This window comes from Taudactylus pleione, unplaced genomic scaffold (assembly GCF_031769625.1).
Source record: "Taudactylus pleione unplaced genomic scaffold, aTauple2 ptg000087l, whole genome shotgun sequence".
NCBI classification, from domain to species: domain Eukaryota; kingdom Metazoa; phylum Chordata; class Amphibia; order Anura; family Myobatrachidae; genus Taudactylus; species Taudactylus pleione.
The window spans coordinates 3711746-3733850 of NW_028284489.1; the positions used below are offsets into that span (position 1 = coordinate 3711746).

At 41.2% G+C, this 22105-nt stretch overlaps 1 protein-coding gene and 1 pseudogene across 1 annotated transcript in view; one reads left to right on the plus strand and one right to left on the minus strand.

Annotated features, from left to right (window-relative positions):
- Positions 1 to 22105, minus strand: part of FKBP8 (FKBP prolyl isomerase 8) — a 71648-nt gene that overhangs the window by 44115 nt on the left and 5428 nt on the right. Inside the window, exon 2 of the mRNA XM_088468948.1 lies at positions 744 to 1070. Within this exon, the coding sequence (XP_088325074.1) occupies positions 744 to 1047 (304 nt within the window). The 5' untranslated portion in view covers positions 1048 to 1070. The remainder of the gene's footprint in view (positions 1 to 743; positions 1071 to 22105) is intronic.
- Positions 11413 to 20264, plus strand: LOC148529037 (kinesin-like protein KIF19; annotated as a pseudogene).

Below are 22105 nucleotides of genomic sequence, written 5' to 3' on the forward strand. Positions count from 1 at the left end.
CCATGCAACAAGAGATACAATGAGGAGGTAGACATCTAGGAGGTGATCTGCCACTTTAAAGCAGTGGTTCCCAAAAGTGTCTAAAGACTGCCTTAGCATAGCAGGTATTCTAATTTACAGGTAAAACAACCTGTTCTTCTAAAAGGAGATATAGAAAACATGCATTGTACATATTTAAGTTAAAGTCACCCTGGAGCTGTCTATGTCATATCATGTATTGAACTCAAGTATTACCAAATATGTGAATTGGGGCACTACTGTGTTGCATAATATTAATTGAGGGCATTATATTTCAATACATATAATGTAACATTGATTATATTAATGTATTAGGAGTACTGTATACATCAGCTTTCGCATGGGGTCTAAAATTTCACATAAAAAAAAAATCCTAGAGTAAATACTAGTTATTAATACAATAGTTTACCCTGTTCAACATACCCATTGTACAGTGGCTGTAATAAATCATTCTCACAACATATACAGTACTGCTGTTTTTTAGATATTAAAAATGTTTCAGCTCCCAGCTCTTCAGTCTTGTGTAATAACGGAAAATTAATTCTCCTGCCCTGTTTCACCAATTTATAACAACTTCTTAAGTGGCTACTGGAAAAAGGTCACACTTCAAAGTCAACTATAGCACTAGGTAAATATATAACGCTCTGCAGCTAAAAAGGACTGCAACATGTACATGGAGTTAGTTACACACAACAGGGAAAAAAATAATTCTACCATTTACTTACCTAGAACATCTATCCACTCCTCTTCTGAATCTTTTCCGGTTGCTTCCTGTGAGGTCTCTTCATTTGGTTCATTCTGTATTTTGTCTGTTTCCACAGCCTCAACCGTTTCCAAAAGTGGAAGGTCACTCAGGTCATCATCTTCCTCCCCAGTGCTGTCTATAATTTCAAACTCTTCTGCGCTATCCAGCAGAGATGTCCTGTCTCTTGGTTTGGTCTCATTCTCTGAAAGCTGAGCACTGTCAGACCCATCTTCAGGCGTTAGTGTGTCATCTGCTTTAGAGAAAGGTTCATCTGCAGAGGCCATTCTCTAGATGAGAGGAAAATGGCCTGCAAGGAAACAGAGTAAGAAAATCATTTCAAAATGACAGATGAATTCGGACCATAGGTCACCTTCCTCGGGCAGTTAACCCTCAAGGTCTTACTGTAGCCCCCAGCTTCAATGAGTGTAACTATAACCTCCCTCCTACATCGTTTACTTCATTGTCAAAAGCTCTCTGCTTCATTAAGCTGCCACTTAGTTGCCTTATGGTGCATACACACGGGACGATCGTCAGCAAAAACGATATCGCTGAACGATCTCCCGGGTGTGCTGGATGATCGATATCGATCATCCAGCACACCAACGACCCGCGATCAACGGTCCCTATAGTAACCTGGTCGATATCGACCAGGTTGACCTGCATGCATGGTCGACGGACTATATCTTTATCGTCCATACGTGCCCGCGCATCGCAGGTAGTTTGTGGGTTGGAGGCACCGAAAAATGCACGATGTGAACGATGATATGATCAATATCGTTCATACAGTGCATTTTAATCTGTGTACGCATCATTAGGAGAACCTGTAGGAATAGAACGCAACAAATTTAAGGGCTGATGCATGCAAGCTGGCAGCACAGAATAAAACTGCAGATATTCTCCCGTTTGGGAAGTTGTACACAGCTTTGTGACCGCATTACCCCTATCCATGTGGAAATAAAGGTCATTATCAAAGCGCACTTGCACCAGCTCTATAACTGCTGTAAAAGATCAGTCTTACTCCAGAACTGATGGACCTTTACTCACGCACAACTTGGTATAGCCCACAATTATTCCAAAATGCCCACAACATGCCTTAATCAACTTAGACTACAAGTGAACACCCATTTACCATGCGGTCACGGATTCAGTACGGTTGACCGCCAGCCGCATGGCAGCATCCCGGCAGCATTGAAAATCCCGGATTGTCGAAAGTAAGTATTCTCTAACCTAATTCTACCCCCTAACCCTAACATAGGGGTGCCTAACCCTAACCTCCCCCCCCAAGTACCTAAACCTAACCCCCCATCCCTGCCGCCTAACCCTCCCTTCTCCTAGCGGGAGTGCCTAACCCCAATTCCCCCCCCCCCCCCCCAGGGAACCCTAAACCTAAAACCCACGGCTGTCCGCACCCGGCTGGCTTACCTTCGATCGGTAAGCCGGGTGACGTGCTTCCGGCGTAGGTAAAATGACAGGTGTTGGGATTTCGACGCCTGTCATGTAACCCCTTGATAGGATTAGATAGTCTGGAAGCCGACGGTCGGGATTCCATCCATCGGCTTCCCGACTGCTTCCCGCTGTCACGCCCCTTCAGCTGCAAGTGGAGAGGTAACAGAATTGAAGGCTGAAATACCCATAGCTGCTCATCCACATAACTGCATAGAACTAAATATCACAAGATCCGTCTACAAAACATACTTGCGTGCCGCTTTACATCAGCCCATCGGGGTGCCCACATCAAAGAGTGTAGAGAAGGTGATAACTTTAACTTATTACTTACTTTTCCACATAATTATGATGTTACCTACTGGGCTGTGGAAACTAAACTAGGGAATTGGATTAAATAAATTGAAGTGTGTTTTAAGAAAACAATGAAATGACAACTGTCTGGAGAAAAAAATAAATAAATATAAAATGCTCTGATTGGTAGATTCACAATTCAGATTGCACATAATCTGAAGTGGGGATTTAGGACAAGGTTGTAATATATGAGATGTGTACAAAGCATTTTTGCTACCTATAAAATTGAAAAGCCAATCACACCAGCTCTGACTTCTGAACTGCCTCAAAGTGATGCAATAAAGACGCATCACCCTTCAAATAAATTCACAGATGTCACACTGAACAGACTAAGCAAAGTATAAACATTTGTTTCAGGTATACCATGTAGCTGAATAACGCACATATGTGATCTAAAGCTTATATGTTTTAGTGTGAGCATAGAATGAGCACAGTAATCTATTCCGCATTGTAGGTTTAGTGTGTAAGAAAGGAAGATGATAGCTCAGTTTCATAGTACTGACACGCTAAGGACAGGTGGTATGAACATTGTTTAAGGCAGGAAGTTCTTCTTATATAGGATCCTGGCAACAGAGAGCTAGAGCAATGACTGGCAGACAGTTGCGCCATTAAAAGACAATTAGTCTACTGGCTATATTTTCAATAGGTTTAAGCAGCAACAGTTTGATTATATTAACTTAGGTTTGTTATGCGTTAGAATATCAAAATGGCAGCCGCTAAGAGGGAGTTGCATTGCGATGTCAGACCTACTGTATATGGCCGATATGTGCGCAGCCAGGCATCGCGGCACATTGCGTTCAACTGAATCCCCCCATTAGTGTTAATGTATTATTGTTTTAGTATCATCTACCTTAAGTGTAGGCATACGTTTGTTTTTCTTAGTTTAATTATACTTTTTTTTTTTTTAAAACACACAAAAGAATTGCAGACAGGAATCATATACTTCTTGCAAGAATTATTTAATGAAAGGATAAAAGGTAAGAAGTGTGCTTAAAGACTGCATAATGAAGATAATGACAGACTGGCACTTTTCAGCTACTTGATAGATACCATATTTTACATTGGAAAAACTCTAAATCTAGAATATAGTTGCTCATACTGCTCTAAATGTTTGTCGACTATACAATCACCGACAGTCAAATTATTAGATTTTTTTAAAGTCTTCATTTTGCTCATTACAATTTTCTTGATGTACATTTTTCAATCTGCATTTCTTTAAAAATGTACATCTGATTGCCTGAAAAGTTATATATTGCGTCTTAATTTTCTAATTTTTGGCCATAATTTATTTACATTTCAAACTGAACTATCAAGGCAGGCAAGATTGGGAAAATTAGGCTGGAGTCAGTAATATATAACTTTTATTAATAAAAGCACCCATCTGTTTTAAAGCCACTTCAATATTATTGTGGCTATTGAATTACATCAGCCAGGTTTGAGATTTAGAAGCAGTAATGAGGAAAAAAGGAATTGAATGCCCAATTAATGTATTCCATAAAGAGTTGTATGAAATTTTAAATAAGCCTAATGTTTAAAACCAGAATATATATGTACTTCCTTCCACAGAAACTTTATGCACTGCAATTTTAAAATAAATGATACATTATTTAAGTCTCTGTAAAATAGGTATATTTTGTTAAAAATAGGGAGTGAGATTAATACCCCTTTTTCACCGCTGTAAACACACGGGTTATTGCTGCGTCAACCAGGGTCGCGGCTCAGTGGAAAAGGCTAGACTGGCCCAGCATTTCCTCCTGAGTCTCGAGCAGGGTTTTATGCAGGTAAAACCCGGGTAAAGCTCGTGTATAAGGGTAACCAACCCGGTACCTATTTCTGGAATGGTGATTGGGTGAAATCAGAAGGTGTCTGTGACAGCTGTCACCGTGGAGGGAAAGATTACAGCCTCCTCATATGGTCCAGACCGTTCCGATTTTTACCGCATCATACGGGGAGGAAGTAATCTCTCCAGGCCAAGAGCTGACACATCAGACACGATCCCCCCCCATCGCAGTGCATCAGTGTGAGTGGCACAGACCCAGGAATATCCGCAGTAGGAACATAGTCCTGAGTCTGACCTGGCTTGGAAACAAATCCCGGGTCAGATTGGTGGAAAAGCGGTATTAACTAGGGATGTGCACCGACCCCTGTGTTTTGGTGCTGGATCTGTATCTCCTTCATGTTTTTGATCTGAATTTGGCTTTGGCAAAACCGCACTTGCGTATTTGAGATCTGTGTTTTTTTCTAATAAAATCATAAAAACAGTTAAAATCACAAAATTGGGCCTGTTTTTGTTCCTACAGTATTATTAACCGCAATAACATTAATTTCCACTCGTTTCCAGTCAATTTTGACCACTTCACAGTATTGTTTCATCCAGTTTAGGCCCATAATTTGCACCAAGTTAGCTGGTTGACTAAGCTAAATGGCAGCAGTGGGCGACACAAACACGAGGCAGTTATACTTCAAACATGGCAGATAAAGGAAGCATATATTTTCATTAATCAAGAGGCCTGAGGGAGATGGAGTATGTATGTAGTTGAAGGCAGGGAAAGGAAGGGTTGATACATAGTAAATTTAATTAAAGTTTTTGATTCCAAAGCAAATTTATGAGGGAGGGTGGGTGGTGGGGAGTCATTTTCAAAGAATATTTGACTCATTTACATCAGTCCTTGCCCCAGTTGAGCTCTTGTGGTGGTCCAGTATTTTTAATTTTTTTAAATGAAAGTGGCATGCAGGAAATGCTGTCTGTGGCAGCACACAAAACGGAAGCTCTGAGCAGGAAGGGGGCGATTTTTAAAGTTTGGCACTAAACATCTGTTATCATTGTGCTTCTGGGATTATGGATGGGAAGGCTGGGAGGGGAGGAGAGAGAACATCTCCAGATACCATCAGAAAATAGCCTTTCCATTTGGTGTTTAAGTTCGATCTGACCAAACATTGCTGTTATGATCAAGAAAAAACCAAGCCCACCAGGATGGCATCTTCAAATCAAGGTTGCAAATGGCATAAGAGTATTTTGCAAGTATACATATTTGTGATTTTAGTTTAAATAAATACAGTATGAAACTATAAAAAAAAAAGTAAACGTCAGCAGCGGTACAGAAAAAATACAGGACATCTATTAAATTTTTGTAACACAGCAGTGGCAGACACGATGGCAGTTTCATAAACTATAAAATGAAAAAGGTCAGGCAGCAATGCCTCAAACTGCAAAGAAAAGAGGTGTGATGGAATTGTCCTTGGGCCCTTCCACCCACCCTTATATTGTATATAGGACATTCACAGTTTAACAAATCAATCACTTCAGCGACAGGGCCTGCCAATTGTGGCTGAAGTGATTCGTTTGTTTGAGCACCCACAAAAAAGCCACCAAAGGGCAGCTGACATTGCTGGCAATCTCTCTGTGCACAAACTGGTTTTACAGAGGCAAGACGTTGTCGCCATCATTATCATCCGATTGCTCACCCTCATCAGGTACATCTTCACACATTATTAATCCGTCCCCACTAGAATCTACCATTACAGCCTTAGATGCCTCTGTCATTTTTGGATATAATTGGCGGTAAAGGTGTTCCTCGTGAAATTTGTAGTTCATTTTGATGAGCATCATCTTTTCCACGTTTTGAGGAAGTAGCTTCCTACGCTGATCGCTGACAAGGTTCCCGGCTGTGCTGAAAACGCTTTCAGAGTACACACTGGAGGGTGGGCAGCTCAATTAAAGCAAAGCCAGTTTGTGCAAGGGCCTCCAAAGTGCCTTTTTTTCCTGCCAGTAGTGAAACAGACTGTCTGACATGCCTATTTGGACCCCATCATTAAAATAATCCACAAAGAGATGTCTCATTAATTGTAGGCAATTGTTTTAGACCCGACCAGATGTCAAAACGTGTTTGTGTTGACTCATCTGCATCACCAGTGCGTCTTTTTTGGGAAAGTTTAGTTTTCCTGGCAGTCGCACTTGCTTGAGAAACTGAAGGAGGAGCCATCGCTGCATCACATGCAGCTTGAGCTGACAATTTGCTTATCAACAGCTCTTTGCATCTCTTCAGATCTGTGTCCATTGGGAAGAAAGACACCAGGTATGACTTAAACCTAGGATTGTCAGTTGCCAAAATCTATTGCTCCGATTGGAAGATCCTAACAACTCTTAGATCCTGGCGAAGCGAATAAAGGACTTGATCTACAAGTCAACATGCTTAGCGGAATCGCTTCGTTTCAGCTCCTCCTTCAGGTTCTCAAGCTGCTTTTCCAACAGTCTAATGAGGGGAATTACCTGACTCGAGCAGGCAGTGTCTGAACTCACTTCAGAGGTGACTACTTCGAAGGGTTTCAGCACTCTGCACAACACGGAAAGTATTTTCCACTGAGCTTAAGGTACAGTCCCCTTCCTCATCCTATGTTATACTTCGCTGTGTAGCTTTGGATGGATTTTTGCTGTTCCTCCATCCGCTCAAGCATATAAAAGGGTGGAGTTCCAACTCGTAACTACCTTTGCTTCAGCTGGTGACAGGGCAAATTCAACATTTCTTGCAGGTGCTGCAATCTTCTACATGCACCTGCTGATTGTCGAAAATGCACAGTCATTTTAAAAAAAAAATCTGCACCACCAAGTTAATAGCGTGAGCAAAACATGGGATGAGCTGTAATGCTCTCACAGTATTGGTGGCGTTGTCAGAAATCACAAATCCCGAGGAGTCCAAGCAAGGTAAACCAGTTTGCAATAACTTCCCTGAGTTTTACTAAGAGGTTGTAAGCAGTATGCCTCTTAGTTATACACAGAGTAGTCTGCCACTGAATAAGCTGCTTTTTCTTAGATGCTGCTGCTGTTGGTGCCGCTGAAGGCAATACACCCACCCAGTGGGCTGTTACAGTGATGTAATCTTGCGTTTGCCCTCTTCCACTTGTCCATATATCTGTGGTTAAGTGGACAGTGGGTACAACGGCATTTTGGAGGACACTAATTAAAAAAATACTTTATGTCCCTGTACAGGCTGGGAATTGCTATTCTAGTAAAGTGGAACCTAGATGGGATTTGGTAGCGGGGACAGAGGACCTCAATTAACTGTCTAAAACCCACTGCACTACTGGCAGATATCGAACGCACATCTAATACCAGCATAGATGTTATGACGTCAGTGATCCCTAACCAAGGCCTTAGCCTTCCCTTGCCACTTCGACTTGGTGAAAGGCATATTGTCTTTCTGCAGCTAACTGGTTCTTTGATTTTAGATGCCCTTGGCATCGGCTATAGTAGATGATGTAGATGGACTAGTATAGTCATGGCACTGGCAGCAGCTCCAGCCCAAGTAGATGATGTAGATGGACTAGTATAGTCATGGCACTGGCAGCAGCTCCAGCCCGAGTAGGTTTCCTGCTCTCCTCTCAACTGATCGGCTCTCCATATCAACAAACACGAATGAAGTGGGGTACAGCACAGATGTAAATTTGTACCAATTTTAAATATTACACTGCGGTATCTGACCTACAGTATCACAATATTTTTTATGAAGAAAATAATACACTATGCTACTACTTAGTGTCAAAAGATTTTTTATGATTAAAAACACACTGCGCTACGCTGTGCAACTGGGTGACTGCTGTCATACTTGCTCCCCCTTGCAAAGGATTGTTTAACAGTCAATTGTTTTTTTAGAACTACTACTAGTAGTCTTCCTAGTCCCCTTCTGGGAATGAGATCCACAACCAGCAGCAGGCATAGTGCTCAAGGATCCTTCTGAGGAATCCAGAATAGGGGAGGACGGAGTTAGCCTTATCAAATTGGATGCAGGACTACTTCCAATCATGATTGAGGATATTGTCGATGAAGGTGTTGGTGGTTAAGATGCCAGGTGTGGATCTAGCAGAAAGAAGGAGCTGACGCTGGACTGCTTGTTACTTTTTTAGCCAAAGTTTCTGAATTTTGCAAACACTTTTGATGGATGCCCTGTAACGTAACAGGGAGGAAGTTCCTTGATGGTTAGGGTCCCTACCTCGACTTACTCTTGTATGACAACGAGTATAGATGGCTTGACAATTGTTGTCCGGATTTGGGTAGAAATTATTCCACACATAAGTGGATTTTCTTGTGTTCCTAATCATGGGCAACAACTGTTTCCACTTGGGCCTGATTTACACAAACATCCACATCATCAGCATCCTTATTAGCGTCAGCTACACAAATATCCTCATCTTGGTGCACTTCCACAGACACATCCTCAATTTCTATGTCAGCATTTTGATTTGTGCTGCTCATCCCCACATTTTCAGAGGACGCACAAAGTGTGGAAGAAGGCTCCTATTCGAGTACAGTCTTGGAAAGGTCAGGCTCACACATGGCACCCACCGACGCACTTAAGACGCTCCTCGGGGATTTGACACATTTTTGAGCGCACAGTTGGTTCCTGTGCCTTAACGATTTTCATTATTTTGAAATGTCCAAAGGGAGAAGACCTATCATTATAAGAGGCAGAACCACCAGTCATAACTAAAGGCCCAGGCTTTAGCCTCTCCTTGCCACTTCGTGTGGTGAAGGGTGTCTTGTCAATTTTATGTCTTTCTGCAGCTAACTTTCCCTTTGATGTTGTTTTCTTTACCAATGTAAAAGATTGGTTCTTTGACTTTAGATGCCCTGACTTAAGCCCTGTATGCCCTTGGCATTGCCTATAGTAGATGAAGTAGACGGACTAGTATCATCATGACTAGTGGCACGGGCAGCAGCTTCAGCCCAAGTATGTGTTTCCTGTTCTCCTCTCCTCTCAACTGATCTTTCTCCATATCAACAAACACGAATGAAGTGGGGTACAGCACACACACGTCAATTTGTACCAATTTTAAATATTACACTGCGGTATCAATGACCTACAGTGTCACAATATTTTTTATGAATAAGAAAAGAATAACACTGCGCTACGTACAGTGTCACAAGATTTTTTTATGATTAATAACACACTAGTGACTTAGTGTCACAATACATGGATGATAAACTGCGGTCTGGTGTCACCGAATAATAATAGCGTAGCTAGCACACACAAAAAATAAATTTTATTTTTTTTTCTTAATTCATATATTTTTTGGAATAATAATTCATTGTAAAAAAAAAAAAAAAAAAAAAGTTAATTACACTAGGGAAGATCAACCCTGGATTGACAGAGCACCCCTGGACGACACAGAACCCCTTTATGTACTACAGCCCTTTATGTACTGCAGCCCCAGGCCCTTTATGGACAACACAGCAGCAGCCCTTTATTTACAACAGTGACACAGCAGCACCCCCCCCTTAATGCACTGCACCCCTAGCCCGACAACACGTCTGTTCTCTGTACACTATCCACAGCCAGAGAGAAAATGGCACCGATCACCGGGCCCTTTATAGAATCCAAAACCCGAGAGAATCTGACGGCGGGATGATGACATTATGCCTCGTTTTGGTTTCCAAGTAAGGCGGAAAAACTCGAGCCAGACTCTGATCCCCTATGTTCATGTGGGTTCGGTTCTCGGAGAACCAGACCCGTTCAGCTCTAGTAATAACCTGTATATGTCTATCACATGGTGGGACATGGCCACATGTATGTTTGCTTGTGAGCTGTAGTTGGTGGCTGTGCTGCGAGGGAGGTTGAAGGTGGTATAACTATACAAATATACAGTAGATGGAAAATTTTCTATAGAAAAATAGGGGCCTGTAACAAATCATGCACTGCGTAAATTGCTTTGGTAGCACTCATTGCCAAACAATACCTCCTAATTAAAGGTGGCTGTGAATGCCATTATTTACTATGGGCTAGTGCAGGTTTAAGGATATATATTAGAAAATATCCACAAACATACACACTAGAGTTTATTTTTGTTGGAAGCCAATTAACCTACCAGTATATTGTTGGATTATAGGAAGAAACCCACGCAAGCACAGGGAGAATATACATACTGCACATAGTTAGGGCCTTGGAGGGAATCTAACCCAAGACCTCAGCTCAGTATCGCTAACCATTACACGATCCGTGCTGCCGTTTAGTGTTTCTCTGACCTAAGAGATGTACAGTTTGTCATTTCACGTGTCATTAGAACCCGCCAATCATGTTCCTTTGGTCAGATGAGACAGTCATATGTATATTTAAAGCTCTAATTATTTTCGAATGAAAAACTCTGCATCTGCCTTAACTCGTTTTATTTCAAGACCCAATTGTAAAGCATCAATGTTAAATAATTCCAGTTGAAAATTGATCAGTAGTGTTTTTGGGCAAGGGTTTTTTTGTGTTTATTTTTACCTAGATGAAACAATTTTAGCTTTTTTTTTTATTATTTTACTTAAATTACTACTAGTTTAAGAAGATATGGAAAATGTTCTAAAACACATTGGATATAAGATAACTTTAGCTGGAAGAGATCAGTTTGATATGCTGTAAAATGTTATTTAGTCCAATGAATTTTAGGCAAGTTTAGTTTGATATTTTTAGTGGAGGAGACGGGTAAAGGCTTTAAGTAGTGCATCATAAGTGTCTTTTCCAGGTCTTAAAGATTTAAGAACCCCTGAAGAGATAGACTAAAATGAGCTGAAGAGGTAATAAGTAAATAAATAAAATATAAATATATCTTTTGTTTGTAGAGCAGCATTACTGCATGAAAATTCTGCATACAGACCTACATATGACCAGTTACCATGAAGTAACAAAACATAACACCGGATGTAATGTTTGAGAATCGGATAAAGTTTGATATAAAATTGCTTGCCAAATGCCCTCTGGTATAGTATCCCATGTCAGAATCGAGGTGTTAAACCATGGAGCAAGAAGATTTCAACACAGACCCTTGAAAGAAGTAGATATAGGATGAAACCCCTTTAGGGTAACAAAAGAAAAAACATGAACAATGATCAAAGGACTTCAAGAACTATGAAAAATGGAAGAGAAGCAAATAAGTTAATACAAATATGGCGCCATGCTTTACTGAAACAGAAAAACAACGTAAAGAACCAAGAGCTTGTCCTGTTTTTTGGCACATAAGGTAAAAAATAAATGTTTCTTAAACTTGGCTACTAATTAGGTTCTAGTGATTACTGGTGTTTTCCCAATACAAGGATGATCACAAATATGGATGTATAACTCCAAATGAAAAGCTTAAGCTGAAGAGCAGTTCTCCCTGAAGGTGGTGATATTTAGCACTGTCAATATTCAGAAGGCTCAACGACATGTGAATGAACAGGACAAAAAGTGGCATATGTTACATCTAAGAGTTATTGTAAAACTACAGGTATTAATAGTGTTCATTCTAGGATGAGCAGGACCGCGCACAAAAAAGGGGTGTAACCACTAGAAAAGGGGCATGTCCTTGAGGCACACCCCCTTCTCATCAGCCCAGCACTCACATATATTGCTGGGCTACTCCCAAGCTCTCCCAGCAGTGTGAATAGATAGCATGCACATACACACGTCATCTATTCACTCACCGGTGATCATTTCATCTGAGCTTTTTCACGTGCGGGACACTGCGGTACGCGGATGGCTGTTTCAGTGTGCAGCTGCCATAAGGACAGGGCGCATTTCAACAACTTCAAATCATGCAGGGCGCGGTGCCCTGCTGAAATAGCCTAGCGGAACTCTACATTAGTGTCCGGTTTCTCCAGATATCATTGTACAGGTTGAGTCTCCCATATCCAAAATGCTTGGGACCAGGGGTATTTTGGATATCGGAATATTCCGTATTTTGGAATAATTGCATACCATATTGAAATGTCTTAGGAATAGGGGCCAAATCTAAACACAGAATGCATTTATGAATCATATACATCTTATACACACAGCTTTATACAATATTTTCAATAATTTTGTGGCTCAAACAAAGTTTGTGTACATACATGAAATTCATTTATGTGTCATATACACTTTATACACACAGCCTATAGGTCATTTTATACTTTATTTTTAATAATTTTGTGCCTTAAACAAGGTTTCTGTACATTGAACCATCAAAAATCTAAGTTTTCACTATCTCAGTCATGCTAAAAATATTCCGTATTTCGGAATATTTGGATATGGGAGACTCAACCTGTACTATAAAGTACATGCTGGTAGTCTCACATATTGAAAACCATAGCAATAAAATTGATAATTCACAGTATTATTTCCATTCTGCATGGATACATGACAATTGCAGCAGCAACAAACAGTGGGTGTGTACTGACAGGACTAAGGTATTACGTATAACTGCAAGGCGTTTTATCAGAACTTTGGTCGTGCATGTCATTGAGTAAGCCAAGTGTCCAATTATAACTAATTATCTCCATTTTCTCTAATGGAGTTTCTTTAAAGAGTTCCACCCAGAACTGGAGTAATAGAAAATGGACTGTATTATATTTTTGTGTCGCCCCCGTTTCCTAGGAGTGCAGAGGCCAATGTCTGCATTTCCCAACATAGATTTACTGCCCTCAGCTACAGAGCTGTGATGGCCATTCTGACTAGGCTTAGGCTCACTCAGATGACCAGTGCATATGGTGATCTGATGCTTCGTCTTTGGATGTAACACTCGAATCTGCGATGCCATCAGGGGGCGTCCTCAAACGCCTCCTGCAGCATTAGTATATGCAATGCTAACAGAGTACAACTTTGACTAGGTCCAATGAGTGGTAAGGTATAAAGTCCAGGTTAAGTGACAGGAGCTCTGCAACAGAAGTAAGCCCGCGGTAATCCTAGATGGTGCACTTAGTTTTCTGTTTGCACACTCCTTAGATGCATACATAAAACTGTGTTGAGTGCACCTTCGGGGCTTATCGCGGACAGTAATGGAACAGCCCCGGGCTCTTAACACGGAAGCTCAAAGCTTGCTGTAATGCTGGTCATACACCTGCACGATTTCGGGCCAATTGCCCAATTTTCGACGGGTCATAAGATGGATCTTGTGAAAATCGTGTATTTTTTTAGCAAGATACGATCCGATGCACGCTCCCGCAGCTCCTATAATCGGATCTTATGATCAGATGTGCAGCACATCTTGTCCATCGTATTGTGCCGTCTATTTTTTTTCATGCGATCCATCGTGCAGCAATTCAAGTAATTTCAATGACAGTTTCCCTAATGAGCCTGTGAGACACAGGATCGATCTTACGACAGATCCTGTGCTAAGAAAAACAACAAACATGCTGCTGGGACTGCCAGGAGCTCCAGGGAGTCGGAGGGAAATCGTATGATGAATCGTATCTTATGCTGGTCGTGTAGGTGTATGGCCAGCTTAAGTCCCACGGCTAATTGAATTCCCCTTCAAGTCTTAACAGCAGCAAATATCTTTACCCCATATTGTCTTTACGTTTTTGTCTTTTTATCATTCGAACCCCACAACTGCTGGGCAAAAATGATATGGCTACATATCACTTTCGGATACATTTAGAGAAAAAGAATCGCACCAGGGCCCAATTTCTCAGCAAGATTCGCTATCTAGGGATTGTGAAATACATATATCATGCATCATGTAATATTTCCTATTCCGAGTGCAACACAAAAATAGTAAATCAAAAGGGGGAATTTTAATAGTTTTCTCACCCCTACAGCTCCTGTCTAAAGTGACAGGAGCTATTTAATTGTTTGCGCAACCAGGTCTGCATTTTCGCACCCAAAATTCACGGGATTAGCCTCGTTAAGCAGCATCTCCCATGCAAAGTTCCAGTTGCACAAAAGCCCTACTTTGGGTGGATTTTTTGTTTTTATATAGCTGAATTTTAACGACATAGCTATTAAGGATGCGGCTATTAATGTATATTGATAAAAGTTATGTTTTATATGATTATCTTGCAAGACATTCGTGTACTCTTCTAAAAACACTCTTTCCATAGTCTTAATTTACATATCACGTGCTTCTTCAAAAATAAGAATCCTGTGAAGTCACCTTACAGTTTCAGTGCATCAGCTATACTTTTCAATATTGACTTTCTTAATTAATACTTTTGCTATATTTGAATGCTTAACTTACATTATATTCTGTATTTTCCTTCTCTTCTCTCTGCTGTACATGTTCAGGGGCCAGGACAGAACCTCCAGAATGATGAACAGTACTCAAGGTGAGGGCTTACCAATATTACCTTCCTTGCCATTCAATATTCCTACACTTCACCTATAAATTCACACCCCATCAGACTATCACAAGATATGTCCCACAAGGATATGGCATAGGGCGAAATTCAATTAGCCGCGATAACGAACGGCATTGGGATGTATGCGTGGTGCAACATACATTGCATATTTCTGCTCGTCCCAATTATGTGCTTTGATTTACTGACATGTATTCATCACATTGTATTTACTAATCCCCCACTGGCCTGCCAGAGATACATATGTGTACCTCTGCCACATGGCACCTAGGGTTGTCATTGTGATATAGTGGCAGCTAATGATGCCACAATTGTGAGCTGTGATGGGTATTGACTAGAGATGTGCGGGTTCGGTTTTACTCGGTTCTTTTCGCCAAAATTATCGCAAGTTCAGATTTATTTTATTGGCTAGCCAAAACACGTGATAGCTAATAGCCAGTAAAATGCCGTTTTTTTAGATCCGAGTAAAACCAAACCCACACATCTCTAGCATTAACAGGTGGCTGGATGTTTCCTGGGTTATATCTGATACTGCTGGACTAGTGAAGAAAAGTAACCACGTTACAGAACATCAGATGAGTGTTGCTCTGCGCATACGTCCATTTAATTGGACAGAGATTAAAGAACAGCCCCCGATGCATAACAAACCAGCTCGGACAGCAGACAGTGCTGTTGCAGGACCATGGCAAGGATCCTTATGTCTCGCGCTCAAACAGGACAAGAGAATGAACATTTACGTTTAATGAAGTGAACAATGAAGCAGCTACCTAGGAGCATGTATATCATTCCAAACTGAATAACTTAGTGGGTGATATCATTTCTGGCTACAATGCTGCCATATTTGCCTACGGTCCAACAGGTACAGGGAAGACATTTACTATGATGGGTAAGGATCGCAAGCCCGGAGTGATATTTTGCACCCTGAAGGACATGTTCAAGGCCATTGAGGAGACTGGAAGGAGAGAGAACTTTGCTGTGTCATTGTCTTATGCTGAGATCTACAATGAAACATTAAGGGATCTGCTAAGACCGTGCCCTGAGTCTTTGCCCCTCAGAGAGGATCCCTATGGCAATACCAAAACAGAAGGGATTGCTGAATTCTCCCCAAGCAGTCCTGAAGAGGCCATGGCTTTGCTGAAGGCCATGGCTTTGCGCTCTCAAGCAGCCACAGCCGCCAATAAGAATTCATCCCGCTCCCATGCAGTGTTACAGGTCGACGTAAAGCAGACATGCAATGATGTAGTGTGCGCAGGCAGACTGTACCTGGTAGACCTGGCAGGATCAGAACGAGCAAGCCAGACTATGAACAGCGGCCAGACCATGAAAGAAGGTGGCTACATCAATTGCTCCCTTCTCGCCCTCAGAAATTGCATCATGGTGCTACGTGAGAGAACAGGCAGCCATATTAACTATCGTGACAGCAAGTTGACAATGGCTGTTAAATGGCGCACTGAGAGGCAACACCAGAATGGTCATGATTGCGCACATAAGCGCATATACGTATGAAGACTCTCGCAGCACACTGATCTATGGGAGCAAGGCCAAGAACACCAAGACACAGGTGGAGAGGAAAAGTGTCTGTGTCCCCTCCAAGAACACTGAGGGCAGCAGAGGAAACAAATCCTCAACTGGCAGCTTCATTAAATGGTACCCGCAAAATGCCAGTGTCAACGTCTACAATGAAGAGGTGACTCCGGGATGCTGGCCTTCTAGGCAGCGTGGCCAAGAAAAAGCCATATCTGAGACTGGCCAATAAAAGGAAAAGATTAATATGGGCCTTCCTTTGAGCTAGTTGGGTATCTGGAGCATCACATTTGTGGGTTTTATTATACTCTCCAAATGGCCAGAAAAGAGAACTTTCATGTGAAACTCGACAGTCTATTCTTGTTCTTAGAAATGAAGGCTGTTCCATGCGAGAAGTTGCCAAGAAACTGAACAATTCCTACAACGGTGTGTACTACTCCCTTCAGAGAACAGCACAAACAGGCTCTAACCAGAGTAGAAAAAGAAGTGGGAGGCCCCAGTGCACAACTATGCAAGACAAGTACATTAGAGTCTCTAGTTTGAGAAATCGGAACTGGGCTAATGGGTGGTCCTGTGCACCCCGGACCAACCCCCAGTGTCGCTTATGGCGATAACCTGTTATCGCGTGTTAAACAGAAAAACAGGTGTTGAAAAATAATTCACCCAATTCAATCAGCCGGTCAGTTAACGCTCGTTAATTCTGTATTGGTGTTAACGTGTCTTTAACAGGACCTCTTGAGCACTGTGCTTTTTTGTGTTTTGTAAAACCCCTATTTCCAAGTAAAAATGTCAGGGCTTTGTCAGAACCACTGGGTCGCCTTAAAAAATAATTAGTCCATTTTTTTTTTTTAATCAGCTTCATTTTTTCCAATAATGACAGCAGTTTTGGCGTGAAAAACTGCAAAGTGCAGAATAATGGGGTTAAAGATGTAGGACAGGTTAAATGGAGGTGTTGTATAGATGGGGCAAATGTTTTTTAAACATTGCAGCTGGCAGTAACAGGTGTTTTTAAAAGTAAATTTTTTCTAGATTATGTATTTTGCATAAAAATACTTGCTTTCTATAATTTTTAAACTATTATTGAAAAATGCTTATAACACCCAGTTGATACAATTTAGTGACCAAAATGATTTGATTTTGACCACTAACAGACTTCTATACTGCTAGCCAATATTATTTTACCTTTTTTGGGGTATAGGCTGATTCGCCATTTTGGGTAAAAGCAATAAGCAGCGCTGAAGACAAATAGTACAACTGAGATTTAATAATATAAAACATAAAAAAAAAAAACATTACAGAGTATAGGCACATAGAAAAGGATTCAAGAATTAATACATGTATCCATACATTGATGTATATAGTAAATAGTCTATTTAAAAAGGCATACGTTCTATAAACCCTGTAGGCACTAAGATGATTTAAATGAAGCAGCTCGTAGGCACCGGACGGAAGTCTTTTGATGGCAAAAGTCCAGTTAAATAGTATTATAGTTTACCAGCCTGTGATATAACCTTGGAGGGGTCCTTAATTAGTGATTGTCTCACAGTCAAGAGTATTCCAACTCAGACAAGTGGATCCTCATTACAACCAGTTGCTGGAAATATTGCACATAGGAGCTCATTCAGACCCGCTCGCTAGTTGCGGCCGCTCGCTCCCAACGTACTTAAATTTTGCAAAGTGACATCAAGGCAGCCGCGCGCTCGGAAAGGCACAAGTACGCCCACTATGTCTTGGTGATCGATCACTTTGTGTTTATAGACGCCCACCAGCCTGTCTTTAGCCGCCCACTAGCATAAGTCATCTCCAGGAAGTATATTCAACCATGTGTACATCGCGTTACATCGGAACTGACCGCAGCTCTTGCATTTGCCTCTACCCTACCGCGAGCACTTCAGTGCATTATTCAACCAGGTGACGTGTACTATGACACTGCCTGTTAATTATGCACGCCCCAGAAACGGCGTGAAAACACACTGGCACGCCTGCGTCCGGAACTCCACTCCCCAGTTACTACTGCCCTGCCCCTGTTACCACCCACAAACGGCCTCTCCTGTCACTCATTCCACTGGGCTGTCTTTGCAGGGCGAGCGAGATCAATCCGATCGCTTGTACTAGTTTGTGCATGCGCACTGCGTACTACACGCATGCGCACATTAGTCTGCAATGAGCAGCCACTTGCTAGCGAGCGGGTCTGAATGAGCTCCATAGTCCCAAGTTCAGACCGCGTCCCAATAGATGGTAAGGTGCTTGCTTCCAAAGTGACAAATGCCAATAGCCAGGGTGGAACCACCAACGCGTTTCACTGCATAAATGCAGCTTTTTCAAGGTGTCTGTATGCCTGCAGATCAGTAGTGCCTTTCATTAATGCTTAATAATCCTCAGGTGTAACAAACACAGTAATCAGTCACATATATAAAATACAAAATGTGTGTAGATAGATAGATTTTATCAATATATGGGTTTGCCATCTAATACAAATCTGAAATTAAGTAAAACACACTTTAAAATAGTAAAAAGTCAGATCGTGACAGAAAATATCCTCACTTCTCTTTGTTTACGTGCGCCGGAGCTGTCATTGGTTATAATAATGTCACATGTAGAACCAGGTACCGGCTATGGATCGGAGCATCAACTTACGTCGTGCTCCAAAGCCTCTAGCCAGAAATGTTATTTTGTTACATGATGCAGTGTATGTCACGTGTCACGGTCCCTTAGACTGGCCCGACACATGACAGGGACTGAGCCCATCAGGATTAGTTTATAGTGTTGCTAAGTAACAGTGCATACGTAAGTGTGTAAATAAAAGAAGATGCTTAGCTGTATACATACAGAATTAGTAGCGCCCGCTGGTATTTGTACATGATCATTATCAGAGGATTGGTCACCGAATTAATTATATAACTTCACTAAACAACGAGCAAATCTTAGACCATTTACAAATAGAAATTAGGGGTTACAAGAAATATATAATGCTTATATGAAAATAAAAGAGAAAATTAAGAAAAAATCATGAGATAATGAAAATATATAATAGTGACCAAGAAAGGTAACAGAGCTAGCAGAAAGTAGGGAAGGAGAGGAAACTAAACATTCCCAAAATTACAGTATAATATTTAATTCCAATGCTTCGTTTAGTCCACGGTGGAATGAAGAGTTGAGTTGAAACGTCCAGTGTATCTCCTGTTAACAAAATTTTCTGACCCACGTTGGGTTGAGGAGATGAATTCGAGGCCAGTCACCATCAGATAACTGGGGTCACCCCCAGGTTGTTCCGTGAAATGTTTAGGTATACTATGATTGTGTATCTTTTTAAAAATATTTCTATGATGTTCTATAAACCACACCTTATGGGGTCATCCTACATATTTTAGGTGACAGCCACATTGTAGGAGATATACTACCCAACTTGTATTGCAATTGATAAAGCTATTAATTATCTTCCCATCTTCTGCCATAGTAGCTATAGTTAGGGTTTTATTTGTGGCGTGTTTACACGTAGTGCATTTTGTGCCGCCCAATCTAAAAAAAAAGCCAGTAGGCTAAGGGGCTAACAAGAAGTTGTGAGACTTCTCAGTTGCCTTAATTTTAGGAACAGGTTTCATAAAACTAGGGGCTAATGACCGATTTTTCCTAAAGATAAATTCTGGGGTAGTAGGAAGAAGTTCCCTGAGAATTGGGTCACTTTTTAGTATATGGTAATTTGATTTAATAATTTGTTTAATTCCGTTTGATTATAAAATTTAGAGATAAATGCCAGCTCCCTAGTTTCAGCCTTTTGCGTAGACTTGGTTTTTGGGACTAATAAAGATTCTCTATCTATAGTTAATACCTCACTGAATTCTTTCTTCAGAGTGTGTTTAGGATAGCCTCTACTTGCAAAGGACTCCAACATTTCCTTAGCTTGTTCGATGAACACATTTTCGGTTGAACAATTTCTCCCGAGTCATAACAGTTGGCTTTTTGAATGTTTGTCTTCCAGGGCATATAGTGAGCACTCTGGAAGTGGAGATAGGCATTGGTGCCAACTTCTTTAATGTAATTAGAAGTATGGATCGTATTATCATGAATTTCAAGGGTCACATCCAGAAAGTTTATCTTCCGCTTGTCATATGAATGTGTGAAAACTAAACTAAAAGTGTTGGTGTTGAGAGAATGTACAAAATTAGAGGCCGTGATAGAGTCCCCATGCCAAATAATAAACAGATCATCTATGTAACTGCTATAGAGAACCTGGTGGCCCCCGAGCCTGCCCGACCCCCCCCCCCACGAGTTAGTCTTCAACTTGACCCATGTAGAGGTTAGCATAGCTCGGCACAAACCTGGTTCCCATGTCCATTCCCATAGTCTGAAGATAGAAGGTGTTGGAAAAAAATAATAATTGTGAGTTAAAATAAAATAAATAGAATCAAGAAGAAATATTCTGTCTCTTTCCCCATTTTCACCTGTACTTAACGCCTGTCATTCTTGCAAGAATCAATGGGTGAATGCTGACAGATCACTTATCGAATTGAATTGCCCAATAAACAGTAGCGTGCTTACAGGAGATAAGTGTATTTAACGAGTGTTAACTCAATGAGCTTAACGATTTATCGTCTCTAATTGAATTCCTCTTAAGTTGTACAGGATGGCTGTATTCATTGCTAGTCCCACAACTAAATTCCCAATTAACAATAATCCAGTGTCTCCCAAACCCAAAATAACTCCTGTTAATTAAATAAAACTCTTTGGTGCCAATTCAAATATCCGAAGGCTCTGTGCCCTATGCTCGTGTGTTAGCGTTACATGCATTTTGCAGGATATTTTCACGAATTGCGCTCCTGATTCCCTTGTAATGCAATTAGAAATGACAAGTCGGAGATGTCATTTGTTAATTCATGTGTTAATTCTGCAGTGTGTATGAAGTGTATGAAAACGATGGTAAATCATCCTGACCCCCCAAAAAGTGGCAAATAAGATAATAAAACAGTGTAGTAGGCTTATATTGGGCATAAGCAAAGTATTGGAGGCAGTTAAATGGGGATGCAGTTAATATGCCGGCGCTATCCTGAAGGGGATCAGGACACCAGCGTCAGCATCCCGGCTTGCCGAATCCCAAACGAAGGATCCGGATAAGTATCAGCGTTAGCCTGGGGGGGGGGTTAGGTTTAGGGAACCCTGGGGGGTAATTAGGGTTAGGCACCCCCCAGGGAGGGTTGGGTTAGGCACCTCCAGGGAGGTTAGGGCTTCAGCAGCCGGTATTTCATACCCTTTTCCATTAAATGGTTTAATTTTGCACATTTTAAAAATGTGTTTAGAGTATTTTGGGGCACATTAAAGTGTCTTTATAGCGATTCTTAAGTGGCCTAAGATGGTTGCAAAAGAAATGGTAGTTGCTCAGATCAGCTTAATTGCATAACACAGGTGCTTGTAAAGGGCGGGGTTTACTCTGAACACAGGAAAAAAAAAGGAGATTTGCCCCCAGCACACTGCAGCAAAAACAATACTTAAATCCTACATGATAATAGCGATTCAGAGGTATTAGTTACATACATTTGCAAATATATGAATAAGCGCCAGGCCAATCATCAATGCTCCTCTATACTGGCGTCCCTAGCATTAAGGGGTTCACGTCCGAGAAGCAAGGCACCCCAAAAAAATTCCAACCAAGGACCATCCCCAGAGCATCACACGAAAAGGGAAAAAGGTGATAGTGAAGTATAAAGAAAAGATGTGTAAGTATAAATCAATAAGTGTTAATGAAATGAGAAAGAATTAAAATGACATAAATAATATACAAATAGAAAAGTGATAAAGGTATTCTATGTGAATTAAGTGGTGATGCCATGAGAAAGGCCCAGTCAGAACCCCCCCGGGGGCCCCACTCCCAAACGCTCACCCCAAAATAATTATTGCAACATAATAGTAGCACCCACTCTGGGTCATATAATTACAATTGATGTACTGGATGATAACAG